Here is a 22,175-nt window from a genome sequence, read left to right as displayed (position 1 = left end):
CCTAGTATCTACTAGAAGTTTAACTACCTACTCGGGTTCTTCTTCGTTCATCCATTCTATTCCAGTTTCGATCATAAAAAAGAAAAAGTCTTCATAAAGAAGCAGGCGGGAGCGATACTCGAGAGAAACTGGAAGTTAGGCCTGTCATTCACACGTGCTGTGCAACCATTCGTCCCCACAAAATGGGCTGCAAAAAGCTGCAAGCAAGCAAGCATTTTGATCCGATATTACTCCATCCTTTATTAGTGGTGCTTCTACCCTTCGCTTTATTGGTATACCTACTAGGGAGGGAGTGAGGGAGGTAAGGTTAGGAATGAACTTGTTGCACATGGTGGCTACAGCAAGTACCGTATCTACAACATGAAATCTCAATCTATTCTAGAACTATCAGCTTTCTTCGAGTTGCTACTAATGGGATCATCACCTATTAGTGCACAGAGTAAGATCTACGGTACGGTATTTGCTAATTTTGGGTCGATGACCATTCCTCCTGAATCATCTAATACCATATAAGGTTATCTAATAGATTCATTAGCCACCACTACTAGGTAGCGGGAGTCAGCAGCATCCATGGATGGGCTCAACGCTATTTTGTGGCTGATGAAATACCTCATGTTGAATTCGAAGATGCAAAACTTTTGAGGATATCAGAAGATATATCTGCCAATTGATGGATTCAATTTTTGTGATCTTTGACAGGGTCATTGTTAGCTAGGTGGTATATTTGCCACCCTTTCGATTTACGGTTAGCCGGGAAAGGAGAGACCGAAACCACTCATCTGAGTGGGTCTCCTAGGACCTAGGTATATCTGATATTCCCAAACATAAATCACTTCATTCGTCACTTCTACTCCAACCTTACATGCAATGGAAGCAGCCGGCGGAAAATACGGTATTGGGTGCACGCAGAAACGCATGAGAAAAAAAGACAGGAAACAACGAGTCTAAAAGGTGCAGTAGTTGGCATTCTTTGCAAGAATCCTGTCTGCAAAGTTTTTGCAAATACCACATATATTGCTTTCTAGTCACGAACTGACTATCAAAACAGACATTGCCAGAATTTGGGAATGTTCAACGTAGAGTCTCAAGACTCAATACTCACGATCCTAACCAAAAAAGACAGTAATGAGACGCGCTTCTCCCTCGTTCATAAATCTCGCCTAGAGCAAATCCATCTCTCCTTTATAGACCATCTTCTCGACCTTCTGAATCAAATCCTGAAATAAGACCTCCTCGTAGCTAGGAGACCAGAAGTGTAACACCACGCTTACAACCAGTGCGATTGTGACACCAGCAGGTATTACAGCCGCCGCCATACCCAAAGCTTCATTCAGACTCGGATATCGAAAAAGTTGGAATATCACAACACAGATGATGGAAAGACAGATCGTATGCTGTTGATAGAAGTGATGTGAATTCGCTCGGTACATTGACATAGAGCATATGCCGTACATGAGGACCACGAACACAAAAGTTGTGGAGCTTGGATGATCGATAACTGGGAACCCTGTGAGATTGCGCTAGTATAGCGTAGGAATTTAGCAAGCAAACAACACGAGGAGACAAACGACACAAAATAAATTGAAATTCTTACATGCAATATCGTCCCCTTCATCGTTGATAATGAGGTCTGTACAATGTATCTCGACAATACGTACGACGAAACGACCAGTCCGGGTACTGCGCAAAGATTGATGCATATTCGATTCCTTCGATGATTGCTCTGCAATGCTGGATTTCGGCAGGAACACAAAATTTGCCGGTGGTCGATATTGGGTTTTGCATGTGTCGACGTATCTTGCCAACGGGCTTCGTTGTCTACAAACCAATGTTTCTTCGTCGCAATAGCCCCATAGACAGAACTTTGCAAATCATCCTTCTCTCCTTCCTGGTTTGCGCAGAGTTCATTTCTCCAGACGTTGAAATCGATTAGAAAGCCATCGGTCCTATCGAAAAGTTCCCATGTGGAAGATGGATAGGTTTTTCCAATTTGGATGTAATGTGGGACCTCTTCGGTTGGTAGCAAGGCAGCTTTCCATAGGGATGTATAGGGTTTTTCAGTATGAGAGTATGGTGGGAGCTTTCCGGTTGAAAGCAAGGCAGTGTTTCCTATGAGGCTAGTGCAGCTTCTTGTAGCATGAAGGTATTGAAGGAACTCTGAATTTTGAAGACGTGGTTTACACCATGAATTATACGCCTGACAAAGGAGAGAGTTTTGTGTTCTTGCGTCAGGATGGGCGATTGGTAAAAAGGCAGTGCTTCCCATAAGGGTAATACAGTTTCTTTCAGCATCACCCTCAACAAGTGCAATGCGGATTCTGCCATATTGTTTTATTCTTTCTCTTGTGTTGACAAAGTTAGCCGCACCCCCTTTCACATAAAAAATGGGTGTGTGGTCATGCGAGTGATGATATTCCTCTCTCTTCGAAGGCCAACTATCACGACTTCGAACAACCATAACGGCATGGCGCAATTTCCGGCAGGAAGTAATGAGGTCGCTGTTGCTATGCTGGATAGCGAGCCGGTCAACGATCTCAACGCTCTGCTTAACGCTCTCAACGATCTGGAAAACGGCGAAAGCCTCTATCCCAGACATCCCGAAACCCGGGCTGACAATCTATGTTTGTCGATGGCAAATTGATGAAGATGCTCGACAAAATTGTGAATCTTTCTGAGTAGCAGTCTGCACGAACCAAATTAGTGTACACTCTTCACATTCCGTATATTCTCCCTATTGTCACTCTGCGGATGATAATTCAACGTACCGATATTCGATAACTTGCAAGAAAGAATCTTTGAGGATATCCTGATTCTAGATAGCTGGGTTGTAAATCGATGCGAAAGGGTTCTAACGACATAAAGTTGATTACGTATGATAAGGCTTGCTCAGCCTCAATGTTACCCTATCTGGTCGTTAAGATACTGCCCACATTACTGACATACCGCTCGCCTCTCGCACCAGGTATATCGTCTTTCCACTATCACCTCCTTCACGCAGCATATAACCAGCTCACTCCATTGCTGCCAGTCTATTATTCATCATTTCATCAACTGCGTGTCCAATCACTATATTATCAACATCGAAATAGCCTCAAGCTCTTGCTAAACCGTCACAGCAAGATTTGGAGTCAAGGAAGACAACACGTCCATCAACATCGGTATGCTTAGCGTTCTACAAAATGCATATACAAATCATTCAGTACTCTTCTGGTGTGCTTCCTTCTGGTGTGCTTGCGAGCTTGTCCTGGTGATTATTGTGTGTATGCATACACAAACACAAAAACGGTTCCGGGAGAGATATCGCCCCATCCACGCAGTAGTACAATATCCCACCCACACAGCAGTAGATGTAAGTCCCTCTTTCCATTGGCTTGGTGCTTCTTCGACGGTGTTGTATCCACAAATCGCAGACATCTCGTTCAGTACGGTTCATTTCTAATCTCAATTAGCTCTATATCAAAGAATCTCGGAAATATTCTGCCTTGATATATCCCACAATATCATGCGAAAAAGGGCACCTACACGATGAAGCAATAACAGAAGATCGGCCAAACAAGAGGGCCGCTGAAGACTCGGACACACCTCTACATCAACCTCAGTGGGCTTTTCTCGTAGCGGAGGTGGAGCCATGGCAAGCTCCCACTGGAATGCTTCATACCTCATTTCAACGGAGTCATAGCTTCTTTGAAAATTTGCTTGGTGTTCCTAAGTTACGTAGACTAGCATCAAAATTTGCTATACCTGCTGAAGTGTGGCAGCATGGTACGTCTTCCTTGCTCGGGTTCATCGGAGGTGGACTGCCTATCCCACTTGATTCAACGTTTCCATTGGAAGTCACAACACTTTGCATGATGGCTCACGAGTGTAACCGGTTTGAATATTTGGGTTGCAGCCCTGGTGACGAAGAGGAACATCATGAGCTGTCACTTATCCTCAGAGAACGAAAGGAACGAACACCATGCAGAGCTCGTGGCATTCTTCCCAACAAGATTTGGAGCCGCAGTCTATCATCACCCCGAATCAAACCAAAGAATGAAGCCACGAAACATTGCGACAATGAGGCCCACAATACTAAGCTAAAAACACAATCAGGTCGAGCAAGTAGTAAGAGACTATCGCCAAAAGGTCTTCTTTTGAAACTCTTCAGCTTTCTGAGTACATTACTCACCGCCCCTGGCCATAAGAAACGACTTTTTACAAGTGTCCTCATGGCAAACATCATGACCGGCGTGTCGGGCGGAGTAATACCGCCCAAGAATAGCGAGATAAGGACATCGCTAACATTTTCCAACGAATCAAAACCATTCCAAAGCCTGAAAGACAAGAGCATACACTTGTTAAATCTGAGTTCTGAAGCAGTTATCGCATTGATTGTGATTGCTGTATGCGAAATGATCAGGAGGATTTTTTGCAGAAAAGTGCAGAATCGACTTCTGAGTGCTACGTGTATGGCTGCTTCAACATCTTGTTTCGCATATCTCCGCGATACCGAGGATATGACGGGTGGGCTCCTCGCCGGGTATGTTGTACATATAAATTTTCTCTTGGATACTGCATAGCTGACTTGTGTTTGTCTCCAGTATATATTTTGCAGGAGCTGTCTTTACTTGGAACACATTTTCCATGGGGGTCAAGAAATACAATTTTGGTACCCCGTATGTTCCTCCCGTTCTCATCGATTTTCATGGCTAATCTCTCTAAAGCTACATCATCGTTGGTATGATTCTTGGGATGACAATTCTTTGGAGAGGATTTCCGTACATACAGCCTTTGATCGGCTCTGTAAAGATTGATGTATTCATCTTGCCATCCATCATATTGTCATTTTCGATACTAGAGATGATCGTGAAAGTTCACGACGATATGATCCGCTGAATTAGACGGTAAAAATCTCATCATCCCCGCATCAGGGTTTGGATATATGGCGAATGATTCCCCATATTTCTGGGGGGAAAGATGGCGTTCTCAAAAGTACGTCATGGAAACGAGGCGTGTCATGATACGCTACTTTCCTTTTTGTCACATTATGGTCGTGGGTTCAGGGTGTTTAGAGGGCTCAGGGGGTTATTTGACTTAAGAAGCTCGTACAAGGTTGTACTTGAACCACGGAAAGCAAAAATGCTAATGTATTAAATCCAATCAAATATATAACAAGAAATATAGAATCAACAAGATGTACCATCATCGCACTGCAAATATCCCCATAGTGACTTTCGATTCTCCAACCCATATTTAAGCATAATGCCAACTACCAAAAACAACATTATGAAAAACCACATCACTACTCCTCAGCTCTCTCTCCCCTTCCCCAGAATTGAACAATCGCCTCCCACAGCTGTCGACATCCACCAGATCCTTAGCGAGAATCCTCGTCTGGGCCACCGCCATAATAATTTGAAAGCTTCTCCACAACATCCAATCAACTACATCCAAACTACATCCAACCACTTCAGATACCCCTTAAATCTCAAGTAGACGAGAAGACTTCATTCCTGTATCCTCATTTCTCTTTCCTCCCCCTTCTCCCTTCTCCCTTCTCCCTTCTCCCTTCTCCCTTCTCCCTTCTCCCTTCTCCCTTCAAAATCTCAATTCAAATCATCAATTAAATCTACACGCCCAGAACTTCAAGCCATCATATCGAAAATTACCTATACACAACTATACACAACTGTCAACTTTTTCCCCACCTTCCCCTCACATCCTCAAAAAATGGACATGATATTCATCACCCCCTTCAAATTCCAAAATCCATTTCAACCCACGGCCAGTCCTCGCTTTACTCAAACCCAACTCAGTCCGGCCCATCATTCCCATCCCCCTTCCCATCCCCATCCCAACCAACCCACAATCCCCCTCTACACTAACCAACCCCATAATCCCCCTCTGCACCAACCCAGTCCATCTATCTTCTACCATATACCCCCCTACTCCTCCTCTACCATCAATACACAAACCTACTTTCCGTTTTCCATCTCCATCTCCATCTCCATCTCCATCTCCATCTCCATCTCTATTTCCATCTCCATCTCCATCTCCATCTCCATCTCCATCTCCATCTCCATCTCCATCTCCATCTCCATCTCCATCCCTATTTTCCATCTCCATTTCTATTTCCATCTCCATCTCTAAATCTTTTCAATTCACACACCGAAATTTCACCCTCATAAACATATCAAAACACCATAGATACCGTATAGCTTCCGATTCTCTATAATAATATAATAATATAAACTCACAATAAACGTATGGTTTATCTAAAAGTCACTAAGACTCAATCATACTAATGCAAGAGCCCTGGGGTATTGTAGAGAGAGCCTCGCTAGTAAGATTTACCAACACTTGATTATTCTACTTGTTCGTCTCTGTGTCACTCAATTGTAGATCTGAATCTAATATTACATGGCCATAATTATAACTACGATCTCTAGGTGCCGAAGAACCAGGAGATTGTAGGAAGAAGGTTCTAAAAGGATACAGTTCACAAGGGGAGAAGGTTTCACGATCAAGGTACAACATAGTGTTACGCTGGTATATCTGGTATTCGATATATCTTTGAAAATGCTATAAAAGTTCCTTTGGTAGTCTTCGCTGTGACGGGGAGACTCCCTTATTTATTGTCCAAACTTCTCGTTAAAACGCATTTACAATTAATATATCGCTACCTTGCCACATTTATCCTACATTCGCTTTGATGCCAAGCTCTTGTTGAGTCTGGCCTGAACGGCTTCTTGTTGTGGATTCTGACGATTGCGAACTGGGGACAAGACTGGTCTACCGACAGTACTCTCATTCTCCTGGGGGGAAGCTGTGAAAACTGGAGCAGTAGCCTTCTGCGCATCATTGCTATCTGCGTCGGCAGGTCTTCCATTCAACATGTTGGATCTGGGAGGGAACGGGCGAGACGATGCGATAGCTACGGCGCTCTGAGGAGAAAACAATCTGTTATCTTGCGGCACGCTCGATGTCAACTGACTGTAGCTCGTCTTCGGAATGGATTGTCCAGTACGAGTTGAGCGTTTCAAAGCAGGAGCCTGGCTTGCCCATCTAGACGTTGATAATCCACTCGCGCGCTTCTTTTGGAGAAGCTCTTCAACTGTAGGGCTAGTACTGCGCTCTGGAGCTGGAGAAACGGCGGCCACTGTGCCATTATCCTTTTCCGCCTTAACGTCCAAATCACTAAAATCTTGGGCAAGTCTGTCGACGTCTGACTTTGTCACTGTATGCTTACCTCTGTGAGTACCCTGTCCCACTACCTTGGGTGCATTCATCTCATTGTTCATGACCTTGGCGAGAGTATTTGAATTAGTCTCTTGGGACTTGGACTTTTCGGTTTCGGAGGTGGAAGCAAGACCTTTAGGTTCATTCTTGGAAACCTCAGAGCTTTCAACGTTGATCGAAGTTGCTTGTGGCTTAGGGGGTAGAGATTCTTGCTTGGTAACAACTTGACGTGCAGTAGGGTTGTAACCAGATGAAGCACGAAGAACGGCTGCTTGATTAATGACTTCTGGCCTAGCGTACCTAGAAGTGCTCAGACCTCTGTTTGATGGAAGCTTGGGTGGACCATCGCCGCTTCGAGCGTCCATCTTATCTTCTGCTTTGTTCTCATCGGCCGCGGACAAATTCTTGGATGAATTATGAGTAGCGGATTGAGAAGTGATGGAGTATTTTCCACTGGGCTTATCAGAGTTATCATGGTGATGAGCATCAACTGATGACTTGTCGACATCATTTTCAGCAGAAATAGACAGAGTCAAACCATTTTCGATACTTTCAATATTATCACCTGCGGAGGATAGGCTCTTGCTGACGTTGATTGGTGTTTCATGCTTTGCACCGGAAGACTCTGGAGAATTGGCGGCGCCTGATGAGGCTACAAAGCTGGTCTTTCCTGGTGCATGCTCATCTTGTCGAACATTCTGTGAAACTTCTTCAAAGTTAACTATGCTGCTGAAATCAGTCTTCCATTCAGATGGTTGGAGTTTTGTTGCAGTAGCTCTGGGTGAGTTCTTGTATTGTAGCTTATGCCCAGGGAGGTACTTTTCGAGACAATTTCTTGCAGTGAGTACTTCACTGGTCAAGGTGGCATCTGGTCGCATCTTCATCATCTCCTGAATCGAATAAACCACTCGCTTAGGTCTGGGAATAACATTCATGATGACTGCAGCAGACTTGGCAACTTGGGTAGGGTTGATAGCCTCGGTGGGCTTGGTAGCTTCAACAATTTGAAGAGGCTCCACAGGCTTGATAGTATCAATGATTTCAGAGACTTCAGTCAATTCGACAGCCTGGACAGAACCAGATTTCTCAGCGGGGATGGGAGTCGCCGATTGAGTACCGTTATGAGAATTTTGAGCCATGTCGAGAATTTTCTTGGCGATCTCCTTGATGTAGGCGTCAATAAACTCCTGGGGAAAGCGTAGCAATGTTTCAGATCTTGTCAAAAAGTCTGAAACAAGTTCTTCGGTGACTGACAAGATTGGCTTTGAGCTTGAATAACGAGAGGATGACAGTCCGCCAATAAAAACATTTTTGGCATGTTTCATGAAATGCGCATCGTTTTCAAGTCCTACATTCTTGGCCAAGTGAAAAACGTGATCATAAAAAGAACCGCCGTGATTTGCATTCAAAACCTGGAGTGTACCTTCAACAATATCCCCTTCCATTAAGCTCAAAAGATCCTGGAAGTGGGAGTACTCTTCAACTTGATTATCCTCAGCTTTGCATTCCTGTTCATGGAGTGGGACAAGAATTTCTTCGCTATCAATCAAAAGAAGATCAGCAAATGTAGAACTGCTGATTCTGTTCCTAAGATAGGCTTTTTCAGCATCGGATTTCTCTTTTTCTGTCAATGATGAAATGGGGGCCAGAAGTACAAGTGGACCCTGGCCTTCTTGTTCTGAGGAGTGAGAGGAGCCACCGCTACGTCTCAACTCTGAGAGTCTGAAAGTATGATAGTTAACAAAGCTCTTTGCGTCACCAGGCAGCTGAAATTTTAACTTCCAGGTGGGTATCTTTTCTGTCGTAGAATTGGCCCGATATGTGACAGTGTTCACAGTAACTCCATCCTTCGTAATGATTTTTAATATCGCAGCCTCTGACAATAACTCGCTCACAATAACCTCGTTATTAATTTCAACTTCGAGGGTCAAAGGAGATTTGTGATCGAGTTTGATAAGTCTTGCAATTCCGAGTTTGTAAGTACTGTTATTCTTGCAAACTTTGACCGGTCTCTCAACGATCACAGAGCGAACAATGACTGGTTTGGGGTAGACCGTTGCATCATCTGTCATTAACGTCAGGCTGGCAGCAACAGTAGCATGTTGAACAGAATGGGTCAACTCGGAAGCAGTTGTTGACATTGCTGGTGGTACCGACCGAACAGAATCATCAGAATCCGACGTCTTTGCACCAACAATGGGCGTGATCTGCTGAGCAGAACAAATCGACATTGAAGCGCCAGTGGTAATGGCAGGTACGACTTGTTGAACAGAGGGGACCGACGCCGAGGCGCTCGCAGTATCGGCATGTGTAGCAGATCGACTGAGGTCATCTGATCCAGACATGTCGACAAGTGGAGCTGAAGACAATGCCCACCGAGAAGCCGCAAGGCCACCTTGGGGTGCCAATTTAGAAGCTGGTGGTGGTACCAAAATATCATCATCGACTTTGTTTTGTGGTGCAGAAACAACAGGCTCGGGAGCGCTTGCAACTGGGCTGAAGCCAATATTATTGTGCGAAAGAAAGGTTGCAGGGCTGGTGAGCTTGAATCTCGAATTTACAAGTCGATTTGCTTGAGGAGGAGCAGCACGAGCGACTACAGGAGACGCAGCTCGAAGAACTGGCTTTGTAGATATGGATGTCGATTGAGGCGTCTTGAAAGAGCGGCCTACAGTTCGATTCTTTCTGCTGGACTCAGCCTCGCGTTGTAAAAGAGCAATGCCAGCATCAACCTTAGCATGTGATTTGCCACCGCGTCTCGCATCGTTGTAATAAGTTTGACTGGTGACTTGTTAGTTCAGAATGAACCATTTATTATGGCTTCATAATTTTCAGGGAATACATACCCGGAAACAGAGTTATCAGTTTTTTTACCTCCTGCTGCAAAATTTCCGCGACCACCCACAGATGCATGACCACCTCTGTTTGAAGCTCCACCCCGACCGTGACCTGCAGAATGGCCACTTCTGCTACCATTGCTTAGTGCAGTGCCAGCTCTGCGAAGTCGATATAATTGTCCACCGGCAATATCGTCAAGATCTTCAACGCCAGGATCGACGTCGTCGAGTTTGAGATCTAAAAATACAAGTCAGCATGCAGACAGACAGACAGATCAAGGACAAGCTTTCTGGACATCGAACTTACTATGCCAAGCGGATGCAGGGTGGTCTGGTCTAACTTGTCTGTTGATGAATGACAATGGTACCATTGGAACGTTAGCAGCTCGATCTTCGAGTGGCAGGGCATCTCTGCGACTAATACCAAGCTCTTCCTGAAAAACAAAAGGATTAGAATGTTGAAGCATACAGCAACACGGTGTGATATAATAAAGGGAACAAGTACGCAAGGGCTTACCATCATAGCTTGCTTGACCGCCTCCAATTTCGCAGCTGATAGTTCTCTTTCCGTCATCTTGAAGATGATAATATGATCTGATACTGCAAGGTAAATTCAAGTTAGGGAGGGTCAACAATAATATACTGTTATTGGCCTCGATCTCGTAGGCAGGCATGAATGTTTGGACATACCTTCAATAATGCGCAGGTTGGATGCAATATTTGAATCTGTAGGGAATAAAAAGGTTACGAGATTCTGGGGGAGTTTTTGAGGTGCTTTCTGGATTGACTGTGAAAAAGGTTGTCTTGAATTTTCAAGTTACTAGGAAAAGTAGGAAAACAAAACTCGGTAACCCAGTAAGCTAAGGGCATTGGGATTATGATTGGCTAAATAATTGAATGAGGAAGGAAGTGAAGTTGAGACGAGAGTGCAAGGGAAAGAACGAAGGAGGGGAAGGAGAGGAGGGAAGGAATGATAAGTATGGTCAACGGGGATTGAGCCCACAAATTCATCACAATCTTTCAATTCCGTTTCAGTCTCGGAATATGCGTGAGTTTTGTAATCTGCATGAGTCTCTCGAACGGTACGAGTTCCCTCAACTCCTTCCAACTTCTATAATCCCTTTTCGTGTCTCTCTCTCGATTCAATCAAGTCTCCTCATCCATGTAAACCCGAGGTCCTTAATCCATTTGAATCTCTTGGTCTATGTGAGTCTCTTGACCTGCTACAATTTCTCAATTCACTTAAACCTTCAAGTTCACCCAAATCTCTACAAATCCTTCCAAATGCAGAGTGAGTGCACCCGAAGCTCTCACGTGATTTAGATTGATTGAACCATGTGAATATATGAAGGGCATCTAGAATTTCTCCATCCACTCAGACCTTCCCATTTCAATTCCAAGAACTGTTCAGTATTCCAAATTGTATATAGAAAAACTCCGATTGAGCTGTCCCAAAACGGGTAGGTAGGTTGGCGTCAATGAATTATGCGGGCGGGGTTGAATTATGTGGGGTTCGAGAAAATTGTAGATTTACCACTTCATTCTCTCTCCCTTTAGGATCATCAAAATTCCCACACGTAACAACATTAAAGAAGAATGGAAGGATAGAAGAATGGAAAATAATAAGAAAATAAAGATAAAGATAACGTGTGATATCTGTCATATCTGTTATCCTTTAATTGCTTTTTTATTTTTTATTTTTATCTTTCTCTTTCTCTTTCTCTTTCTACACATGTTACTGTTCTAATGGTAAGGTGTCAAAGATACTTCTTCATTTTCATATCTCCACAAGCTTTTGTTTTGGTTCCCATACACAACATGACTAAGCCTGGATATACCTGAAAGTCCTTGTGAAGAAAAATATATATCATTCCAACCATATGGTAATGTTCATGATTCTCATAGGGTTGTGTATCCATCCTAATGAGCAAGGAGCAATAGAGATAGGCCACTGTTTTGCTTCCGTGCTTGTGTACTGGTCAAGTCCATGATGCGCACCAGAGATGGAATGCCCTTCTTGACTTCCTATCGTCTCAAGTCTACCCTGAGAGATTATCAAAGCATTCAAAGTTGAGAATGTATGGAAGACATTTGGAAGACAGAATATGCTTATAACTCTGGTCTACTGCCTGTTTCTACTTAAAACTCTGTCTTCACTCCCACTCTCCGTAAAAAAACAATAGAATGATTTCTCCTCCACGTCCTATATTTCAAAATCTAGAACCATACAATTGATACTCAAGGAAAAGGTTCATGTTTGATAGCCATTGCCTTCTTCATGTTTGATAGCCATTGACTGCTTCATGATTGACTCAGTACCGTTCCCATTTTCAGTTCCTTCAATACTTGAAGGCTTTTGACACGTAAGAAAGGATTATAAGGTGGCATGGACATCTCGTCGTGCCATTAATGTTGCCATCTGTCTTATTCCTTCCTGTATTAGTGATGTATCAGGAGAACTACATGGAAAATGCCACATGTGTTTTGGACTCATAACAATATCCCTATGATATCTGACATAGGGAGAATAATGATTGTTTGCAAATCTGTCTTCAAGAGAATAAGTACATCTTGAGAAATCAAAGCCTTTGATCAAAGACTTTGATCACAAGTTTGATCACAAGTTTGATATTGCAAAGATGTTATAACAGTTGTTTTTGAAGAACAGAAGAGTTGTGAAGGAAACCTTTCGACTTGGGTAAAGTCCAGAAGAAGGTTGTGGGGTGAAAACAAAGTTTCAAAGTGCTCGAGCCCCCTTTCGAGCCGCTTTAGTTCTACAATGTCTTCACCAGTTTGAAAATCAAGTTCATTCAAAGCAGCATCCTAGAATTCCACGAATCGGCTACATTCCGAATGTCAGGAAGAATTTCTTATTAGCGATATCGCAATTGTAGATAGAAGAATTCCTGTCTGCCTTTCTGTGAATAGTTTCAATCTCCATCTCAAACCCGATGAGATTCGCAAATATGAGGTCGTGTGGGCTTCTCAAGAGCAGCGGTCTGACTATCAGAGTAAATACACATTTTGTTTCCTCAAAAATTCATACAATTGACTCATAATATAGAGGACTAATATCCCAACCATTTTAAGACCGATAAGCGGACGAACTTTGGCAACTGTAAATACGAGCACTTCTACATACAAACCTGACATCGAATCCCGAACTCCTCCTTACCCAAAACTTCTCAAACGACTCCATGAGGTTCGAAGAGTATTGGGGTCCTCAAGGAGTTTGACTCTTGCGGAAAAGATCCTATATTCTCATCTCGATAACCCTGAAGAATCACTCTTGACAAATACCGACAATGGACTTAATATCAGAGGAAATGCAAATCTTAAGCTCAAGCCAGATAGAGTTGCTATGCAGGATGCTTCCGCACAAATGGCATTGTTGCAATTCATGACCTGCAAGTTGCCTTCCACAGCTGTCCCAGCCAGTATTCATTGCGACCATATGATTGTTGGACAGAGAGGAGCAGATGTTGATCTTCCAGAGTCGATCAAGGGCAACAAAGAAGTTTTTGATTTCCTGGAATCTGCGGCGAAGAAATATGGTATCGAGTTCTGGCCACCCGGAGCAGGAATCATTCACCAAACTGTGCTGGAAAATTATTCGGCGCCTGGTTTGATGATGCTTGGCACAGATAGTCATACCCCAAATGCTGGTGGATTGGGAGCTATCGCTATTGGTGTTGGTGGGGCTGATGCTGTGGATGCAATGGTTGATGCACCATGGGAATTGAAAGCGCCAAAAATTCTAGGAGTAAGACTCGAAGGGCAATTGAGTGGTTGGGCGTCACCTAAGGATGTCATTCTACATCTGGCAGGCAAATTAACTGTCCGTGGTGGAACTGGATATATCATTGAATACCATGGGCCTGGTGTTGACTCATTGAGCTGCACCGGAATGGCTACAATCTGCAATATGTATGTTCTCTCTCTTCCTTTTTGGACATCCATTTCACTTCGCCTCTCCATGAGTCATGACTAACAACATTCATAGGGTTTGTTCTATCCTTCGCCGAATATCTGCTTCCTTCTGTATGAGTTATCACTAATGATGTCTAGGGCGCCGAGGTCGGTGCCACCACTTCTCTATTTCCATTTTCTAAACGCCATGTCCCATACCTAGAATCAACACACCGATCCTCCATCGCATTACAAGCCCAAACTATCGCAGGAACTCCTTCGCTCCACAACTTACTGAGAGCTGATGAAGGTGCTCACTACGACGAACTTATCACTATAGACCTATCCACATTAGAACCTCACATTAACGGGCCAGCCACACCCGATCTATCAACCCCATTATCACAATTCGCTAAAGCTGTTAAAGAAAATAACTGGCCCGAGACAGTATCATCAAGTTTGATTGGTAGCTGCACGAACAGTTCATATCAAGATATGGCACGAGCACAGAATTTGGTCAAACAGGCATCGGCCGCAGGGCTCAAACCAGCTACTGATTTTTTCATCACACCTGGTAGTGAACAAATTAGAGCGACTTTAGAGCGAGATGAGATTTCATCAACATTTACCGAAGCTGGAGGTATCGTCCTTGCTAATGCTTGTGGGTAAGTTCTATCAGTTTTCCTTTTGTCACAGTTGATGATTTTATTTCTCGTTTCATGACTTTTTACCCTGCATTTTACTGTTTTAATACAACTCGAAACCTTCAAGTCTGCCCAAATTCTCTCCTTGATAGGCCAGTTTGGAGACTTCAATCTGAATTGACGAGCAACTATATCTGGAGTCTAGCACTTAGGGGCGTTATAAAATTCGTCTAACCATTGAACGTCTGTTCACGTGTCTTGCCTACTTCCCAAGCCAATCCAAATATAGTAATTCATCTAATGATTCTTTCCTGATAAAATTGCTAACTTAGTAAAGACCATGCATTGGCATGTGGAGCAGAACCGATGGAGTTGCTAAGGGTGAACCAAACGCAATTTTCACATCATACAATCGAAACTTCCGAGGCCGAAACGATGGTAACCCAGATACCATGAACTTCCTCGCTTCGCCCGAAATTGTTACAGCCATGTCGTATGCTGGAAGCACTTCCTTCAATCCACTCACAGATTCCATCATTACTCCATCTGGCAAAGAATTCCGTTTCGAGCCACCTACTGGTGCTGAACTCCCTCAGGAAGGGTTCGAAGAAGGAAACAAGGAATTTTTGCCATCGTCAGGTTTTCCTGCCCCTGAAACGGAAGTTGTTGTTTCTCCAACCTCGGATCGTCTAGCTCTTTTGGAACCATTTGCTCCATTCCCACAAAGCGATTTGAAAGGACTCCGTGTTCTCTACAAGGTCACTGGAAAGTGTACCACTGATACCATTTCTGCTGCTGGTCCTTGGCTTAAATACAAAGGCCATCTTCCAAATATCTCGGCCAACACACTCATCACAGCCATAAACGCTGCTACAGGTGAAGTGAACGTTGCTTATGATGTGGATGGTAGCACATCCGGTATCCCAGAACTTGCTCAAAAGTGGAAGGATCAGGGTAAAGAATGGCTCGTTGTCGGAGAAAGCAATTATGGGGAAGGTTCCGCGCGTGAACATGCGGCTCTTCAGCCCCGCTACCTGGGAGGCCGAGTCATTCTCTGCAAGTCATTTGCACGTATCCATGAAACAAACTTGAAGAAGCAAGGTGTTGTGCCCCTTACCTTCGCTGACGGAGAGGATTACGGCAAGATCGACGCACTTGATGAGGTTAGCACGATTGGGTTATACGATATGTTGAAGAATGGTGGAAAGGGTGAAGTCAGTTTGCGGGTTAAGAAGCACGGGTCGGGAGAGGAAATTATTCTTAAGACTAAGCATACTTTCAGTCCTGATCAAGCTGGATTTGTTTTGGCAGGAAGCGCATTGAACTTATTAGCAAATGCAAAGAGGTGATAGGATTGTAGACTTAAAAAGGAACCGAATCAAAACAAAAGCTAATTACCCTCGAGTTACGTATTAGTTGGTGCTTAAGTAGCATGGCTTCCGGTCTTTGAATTCTTATATCAACCTTGAAACTTGAAAGCTGTAAGTCACTTGACATTACGGAAAGTGTAAATGGGATATCTAACTAGATATATATCAGTTGCCCAGTAGAAATTATGTAGTCAAAAAGCAGTCAGGCACCGCACAAAGATGGCTATTCCCGTCCCGTTTGCGCCCCGAATTCTAGGGCGACCCTAGGGCGACTCTGTTACGTAATAAATTTCCCCGCAATCACCTAAACGTCAGCCTGGGCTCGTTGGGATAAAAATCCCGGCCTTCTCCGTGCTAATATGTAAACTCCCGAGGTCTGTTAGTTCGGAAAACAGCCAATCAGATTTTCCATAATCATCTGAACAATTGGAGCCAATGGAAGAGAGAGAAAGAGAGAGAAGAAAAAAAAAAAAGTTAAAAAGCTATGGATAGCCTTGTCGCTCTTTTTATCCTCACATATTATTAGTGTGTACTAAGTGTGCACTATGTGTGTATGGTGTCGCTTCCCGTTTCCTCTCAGCTGCCAAGTGCCTTATCACCCGTTTATCAATTTATCATGTCTTCCTCAATGCCAAGGTCATACAGAAAAGATAACCTAGCTCGAGCCTAGGAACCATTATCTCTCAAGGGCTCCGTAGCACCATCTTGGCTCCAAACTTAACATTTACGGTATGGGATCAGTTCCACTGAGCTCACGCGTTGCACGATAACAGTTCTGGGCGCCCAGACGCTTGTTGCGTGCTACAACGTTGATATGTTGATATCAATCAAAACGAGCAAAAGGAGATAAAAGGCCCGGTTTTACCCCATACGGTATCCTTGCAAAGTGTGATCGGGGTGGAGTTTTTCTTGGTGAACCGCGAACATGCGAGGTTGCCCGAATCCACTCTGCTTCTCTGGAACTTTGAGAATGGGATCTTGGAGGGGACTTGGCGGGACCGTAATCTTGATTATTATGATTTATTATCAATTTTCAAGCGGTCTCATTAGTTCTATCAGTGAATCAATAATCGATCGGGATGATCATTTGCTATACCTAGTGCGTACTAAAAGGCTTTAGGTCGACTATCATACGGCAAGTCTAGACGTTATTATTTCTACCAGGAGCCTCCTAGTGCATACCCGATGCTGTCATATAGATAGTTGAGATCTCCCACTTATTTGTTGATCTTCCTTTCGATTGTTCTGAACTTCATCCTTCTACTCTTCTCCTTTCCCCCACCTCTTCTTTCCAGACTTTGGCATCTATCTGTCTTCCTTGCAAAGGGATCTTGATTTCAACAGATATTTCCAAAGATGGCGGCACACGTTTCACGAGATTACTCGCCCTCGAGTGCAGAGAAATCAAGTTATCCCATCGAGCACGAACGAGCAGGCATTCAAGATGTCGGCGAAGATAATGATCCAAATCACAATCTTCATCGTGGTTTGAAGTCTCGACAGATTACTATGATAGCAATCGGTGGTGCTATTGGAACTGGATTAATTATTGGAACGTACGTATTTGCTTTCTTTTCAAAGAATTTGTCACTACTTCCTTGCATACGAAGTATTGCGAGAGGCGTTGCTGACACCATGCTGCAGGGGAAAAGCCCTTGCTCAGGCAGGTCCAGCGCCACTCTTGATAGGCTATTCGATTGTTGGATTATTATGCTTTTTGGTCATGGCAGCTCTCGGTGAGGTAAGTTGTTTGTGAAAAGCTTTGTGAAATGAACAAGTGCTGACAATATGAAAGATGGCTGCTTGGTTGCCTTTACCAAGTGGATTTACCGGTTATGCTACCAGATTTGTTGATCCCGCTCTAGGATTCTGTTTAGGATGGTAATTTCAAAGTCTCCCTATACTCAACTAGCATATGCTAACAAGCTTCAGGAACTATTGGTTCAAATATATCATCGTCACTCCTAACAACCTTACAGCCGCATCTTTAGTTATACAATATTGGCTACCAAGAGACAAAGTCAATCCCGGTGTCTTCATTGCTATATTCTTGGTTGCCATCGTCTGTATCAACTATTTTGGTGTGAAATTCTTTGGAGAATTCGAATTCTGGTTGTCAAGTATCAAAGTTATTGTGATCCTAGGTCTCATCATCTTGAGTTTGGTCCTTGTATGTGGAGGAGGACCGGATCATCAGGCAACTGGATTCAAATACTGGAGTGATCCTGGAGCGTTCCACGAATACATTTTGAGTAAGCAGCTCATGTACTCGGAAAGTTGAGATACAATGCTAACATCATATAGCTGGAAACTCTGGTCGATTTCTCGCTGTCTGGTCTACTTTCACTACTGCCGTCTTCGCCTTCTTAGGTACAGAACTCGTTGGTGTAACAGTAGGAGAAGCTGCCAATCCACGCAAAGTGATTCCAAAGGCTATCAAGCTCACTTTCTACCGAATTCTCCTCTTTTACGTCGTGCTCGTCTTCTTCCTCGGCATGCTCGTCCCATACAATTCCAAACTCCTTCTCGACAGTAACACAAAGAGCAACAGTGCATCTGCATCGCCATTCGTAGTTGCCATCAAGATCAGCGGCATCCAATTCCTCCCCGCCATCTTCAATGCCTGTATCCTCATCTTCGTCTTCTCAGCGGCAAATTCCGATCTCTACATTGCCTCCCGCACACTGTTTGGTCTTGCCTCTGAGGGAAAAGCTTTCAAAAACTTCAAACGAACCGATAGACGTGGCGTTCCCATTTATGCTCTTGGACTTAGTACTGCATTCTGTCTCCTCGCTTTCTTGGGTGTTAACACAGCTTCCTACACCGTCTTTGGCTACTTTGTCAATCTCGTCACTATGTTCGGTCTCCTCACCTGGATCTCTATCCTCATCTCTCACATCTACTTCGTACGCGCTCGCCGTGCGCAAGGAATTCAGAACACCGAATTAGCATACGTAGCACCTCTTGGCATCTACGGCTCCTACGGTGCTCTTGTCTTCTGTATCCTCATTGCCTTTTTCAAGGGATTCGCACTATTCTGCTACAAAAAGACCGCCAAAGCGGGCACCACACCCGTCTTTGATCACTCAACTTTCATCACTACATATTTGGCTATTCCATTGTACATTATCATGTTCTTCGGATACAAATACACAATGAAGACAAAGCTCTTGAGTCCTATTGAGGCGGATCTCTTCAGTGGAAAGGCGAGAATTGATGCGCAGGAACAAGAATATCTGGCGCAGGAGGCAGCTAGACGGGGTAGTAATGAGGAGACCAAGTGGGAGCGAATTTATAGGTTGACACTTGGCTGGGCCTTTTAGATTCTCGGTAAACAGAGGACAGGAGTTGTTTGGAAATAAGGGGTGGATGTTTAACTATGATTTTCAGATATTGGATAATGGATATGAAGATAATGAATTTTATGATGGAGCTTAAAAGTATATCCTATAATATGAACACATCTTCTTTATGCGAAAGTCTTTTCAGAAGTTCCAACAATGCGTATCATTAATAGCTACTAGAGAGCAGTGAACAAAAATTAAATCAGGACTCAGCGCCTAGCTAATTTCATAGCGCACAACCCAAACTCCCCCCTTTCTTCCCTTTTCGCATAATACACCACATTCTCTATCCCTATCCATCCCCACACCAGCACATCTCACAAGGCCCAACCCACCAAACCCACCCCGTACCCGTATTCGGAAGAAGGCTAAATCACACAACCCGGTAAAATCTATCCCCTCCCCCCCTCTTCAGATTCATCCGGATATATACAATCACGAGTCCCTATCTACACATACATATCACCCTAGCTAGCTAGGATAGCTAGGATAGCTAGGATCTCCCAATCACATGGCGGATAAATATCCTCTTGTTGCATATCGTATATCCTAGAATTACAGGGGGAGTCCTGGTGGGTTTTGGGGGAGGGAGGGGGGAGGAGATGGATTGGATGGTGTGTGTGTGTGTGTGGTATTTACTAGATGGTAGGTAGCTACTAGGTAGGTAGTTTTATAGGTAGTACAGTTGGATGGGATGAGATGGGATCGGTTAGCACATTTCTTTACTATTTTCCCTGCTTTATTCACGTGTTGCTTAAGCTTGCATGTGATGTATTCTTTCTTTGCTGCTGTTTGTTGCACTGCACTTAGCTACCTACTTGGGAATGATACTTCAATCGTAATTGTTTAATGTGGAATTTGCGTATCGGAATGCTTTGAATTATGAGATGGTGGACATACGTATCTGGATGTAGGTAGGTAGGTACTTAATGCTATGGATACGTATGCGCTTCTGTGAGTTTTTTTCGCTTGCTGTACGTCATTTTACGAACACTAACACTAAGAACAACAACAACACTCACTACCTAGGTACCTTAACATACTAGTATTTTCTCAAGTTGGAAGATCTTCAAGTAGCCAATTATGTATATCAGAATTCGGGCTGCATGTTGGTATATTCTTTCAAGGGCCTATCTTGGTCTTTGTAAAACGTTATACCCTTTTTTGATTGAGCATGTATGGAGTGTGTTCTGGACAAAAGATTCAAGAAAATATCTACTCATAAAATTCTCGATACAAAATTGTTTCGAGATACCCAAGAGTGGATTTCACAGGTGATAAATGGAAAGTGAAACGCTCTAATCAAGTACCTTCAGTCAAGTCTTGAAGATAATCTATCCATTCGTATTAATACTTAATCTAAAATTCATCATCCTCAAAACCCTCGGCCATGAATTCCCAATCCCCTAGCTATGAATTGGGATAAAATCATCCTCTAGACCATTCATTACCTACCGCAACCCTCACAATGACATTTTCGCAAATCCATCGAAGATTCCCATATCCTCTACCTGTTCCCTCATCACCCCTGTCTCCTCAATTTTGGTTTTCTCACTCCACTCTCCCCTCACCGTCTGCTTCTCAATATAAACTCTATGCAGAACATGCCTTTTCACATCCAAAATATCAAAACCAAACGCTCCGTCTTCTATAGCCATCTTCATGTGTTCCTCCGGAACATCCCTACACGTCTCCTCCGCAACCCGTTCTACGAATCCGTTTGCTTCTTCGAGTGTGGTATACACTCCGGTGACACTAGTTGTTGCGAGGGATTCTGCTGCGACGGGGACTGCGTCATGAAGGACCATGTAGACGTGTTGCCCCTGGCTTGATTTTTGGGGAGACATGAAGGGGGTGAAGATTATGTTGCTCGGTGTTTGTGATGGGGGTGGATAGTCAGATTCCGAGATTGTGTAAGTCATGCCGTCAGATTTTGAGGGGGTTGTTGTCATTGAGATTGCTTGTGTGAATCTAGAGTTATCATTCTGCAAGTCGTCTTCGGAATCGCAGGCAGCAAGTACGCGGCGAGTTTTCAACCATGTATCGTTGGCGAAATCTCTGACCAAAGGCTGACCTATCCGATGCCAATCCAATCTCGCTGGGCGATAGAGACCATGGTAGGAAGTCAGTGCAGTTGAAGGGCGGTTTTCAGATAATGGTACTCGGGATTCATTATATGATGCTTCAGTGTCTAAAGATGGCGAGCTCCCATTTCCGTTCTGTGTTGCATAAGATTCGTCATACAATGGGTTCACCTGAACGCCATCCTTAGGGCCTTGCTCGATCGTGTTATACAAATGTGGTAAATTTACTGAATTCCAATCCATCATGATGATAATTTCGATAACCAAAAATGTATCAAAGAAGTATTATGTTGATGTTTGGGTATGAGTTGTACTTCGTTCGCGAAAGTAGCAGATTTGAGATGTCATAATATAGCTTAGGGTCCTTCCTATCTTGGGTTTGTTACTTATGATCTCGCTATTTCCTTCAATTTGAAAGGCACTTTTTCCTTCCAAGTTGAGTTTTAGCTCAAATTGAGTCCTTAATATGCTATTCTGATGAATGAAATCGGCAGCATAATAAAATATACACTTCCAAAACGATTCTTTTCCAAATTTCAACATTCATTATCTTGATCATCAGCGACAAAGCCGGTCTTAGCACATCGTCATCAAGCATTCGCCAGAGCCATGAAACGGGTGGTGAGAAGGATCCATCCCTATTTTTTCTCTCGCTCTGGAAACCAGGATCAATGCATACATTGTCATTTGCGATTAGCATTCAGCCAGGAGGTTAGATCAATTTGAAGGGTATATATGTAGGCTGGATACTCGTCTAATTTTCACTGAT

The 22,175-nt window shown here is 43.6% G+C and overlaps 8 protein-coding genes across 8 annotated transcripts; 4 read left to right on the top strand and 4 right to left on the bottom strand.

The window, feature by feature from the left end:
* Positions 1–360: 360 nt before the first annotated feature.
* On the top strand, positions 361–671 carry EAE98_003920 (uncharacterized protein; the record flags this gene model as incomplete). Its single annotated transcript, XM_038951540.1, has 2 exons — positions 361–456; positions 549–671. The coding sequence occupies 2 exons, from the start codon at positions 361–363 to the stop codon at positions 669–671; spliced, it is 219 nt and encodes a 72-aa protein (XP_038812013.1).
* A 259-nt stretch (positions 672–930) lies between these two features.
* Positions 931–2,835, bottom strand: EAE98_003919 (uncharacterized protein). The gene is made up of 3 exons (XM_038951539.1): positions 2,766–2,835; positions 1,595–2,683; positions 931–1,520 (listed from the first exon to the last, which is right to left on the bottom strand). Exons 2-3 carry the CDS (start codon positions 2,594–2,596, stop codon positions 1,161–1,163), a joined length of 1,362 nt encoding a protein of 453 aa, XP_038812012.1. The 5' UTR covers positions 2,597–2,683; positions 2,766–2,835; the 3' UTR covers positions 931–1,160.
* A 427-nt stretch (positions 2,836–3,262) lies between these two features.
* EAE98_003918 (uncharacterized protein) lies at positions 3,263–4,875 on the top strand (the record flags this gene model as incomplete). Its single annotated transcript, XM_038951538.1, has 4 exons — positions 3,263–3,349; positions 3,450–4,519; positions 4,581–4,655; positions 4,704–4,875. 4 exons carry the CDS (start codon positions 3,263–3,265, stop codon positions 4,873–4,875), a joined length of 1,404 nt encoding a protein of 467 aa, XP_038812011.1.
* An 819-nt stretch (positions 4,876–5,694) lies between these two features.
* EAE98_003917 (uncharacterized protein) lies at positions 5,695–6,105 on the bottom strand (the record flags this gene model as incomplete). Its single annotated transcript, XM_038951537.1, has 1 exon — positions 5,695–6,105. The coding sequence occupies one exon, from the start codon at positions 6,103–6,105 to the stop codon at positions 5,695–5,697; it is 411 nt and encodes a 136-aa protein (XP_038812010.1).
* A 572-nt stretch (positions 6,106–6,677) lies between these two features.
* Positions 6,678–10,629, bottom strand: EAE98_003916 (uncharacterized protein; the record flags this gene model as incomplete). The annotated part of the gene is made up of 4 exons (XM_038951536.1): positions 6,678–9,999; positions 10,065–10,293; positions 10,363–10,489; positions 10,573–10,629. The coding sequence occupies 4 exons, from the start codon at positions 10,627–10,629 to the stop codon at positions 6,678–6,680; spliced, it is 3,735 nt and encodes a 1,244-aa protein (XP_038812009.1).
* Positions 10,630–13,021: 2,392 nt separating this feature from the next.
* Positions 13,022–15,957, top strand: EAE98_003915 (uncharacterized protein; the record flags this gene model as incomplete). The annotated part of the gene is made up of 4 exons (XM_038951535.1): positions 13,022–13,066; positions 13,120–13,986; positions 14,124–14,629; positions 14,946–15,957. 4 exons carry the CDS (start codon positions 13,022–13,024, stop codon positions 15,955–15,957), a joined length of 2,430 nt encoding a protein of 809 aa, XP_038812008.1.
* A 1,377-nt stretch (positions 15,958–17,334) lies between these two features.
* Positions 17,335–19,301, top strand: EAE98_003914 (uncharacterized protein; the record flags this gene model as incomplete). The annotated part of the gene is made up of 5 exons (XM_038951534.1): positions 17,335–17,534; positions 17,623–17,719; positions 17,774–17,859; positions 17,911–18,230; positions 18,283–19,301. The coding sequence occupies 5 exons, from the start codon at positions 17,335–17,337 to the stop codon at positions 19,299–19,301; spliced, it is 1,722 nt and encodes a 573-aa protein (XP_038812007.1).
* Positions 19,302–20,785: 1,484 nt separating this feature from the next.
* Positions 20,786–21,649, bottom strand: EAE98_003913 (uncharacterized protein; the record flags this gene model as incomplete). The annotated part of the gene is made up of 1 exon (XM_038951533.1): positions 20,786–21,649. The coding sequence occupies one exon, from the start codon at positions 21,647–21,649 to the stop codon at positions 20,786–20,788; it is 864 nt and encodes a 287-aa protein (XP_038812006.1).
* Between the last annotated feature and the right edge of the window lie 526 nt (positions 21,650–22,175).

This window comes from Botrytis deweyae (assembly GCF_014898535.1).
Source record: "Botrytis deweyae strain B1 chromosome Unknown BDEW_007, whole genome shotgun sequence".
Classification (NCBI taxonomy): domain Eukaryota; kingdom Fungi; phylum Ascomycota; class Leotiomycetes; order Helotiales; family Sclerotiniaceae; genus Botrytis; species Botrytis deweyae.
This window is presented reverse-complemented; position numbering and strand designations above follow the sequence as displayed.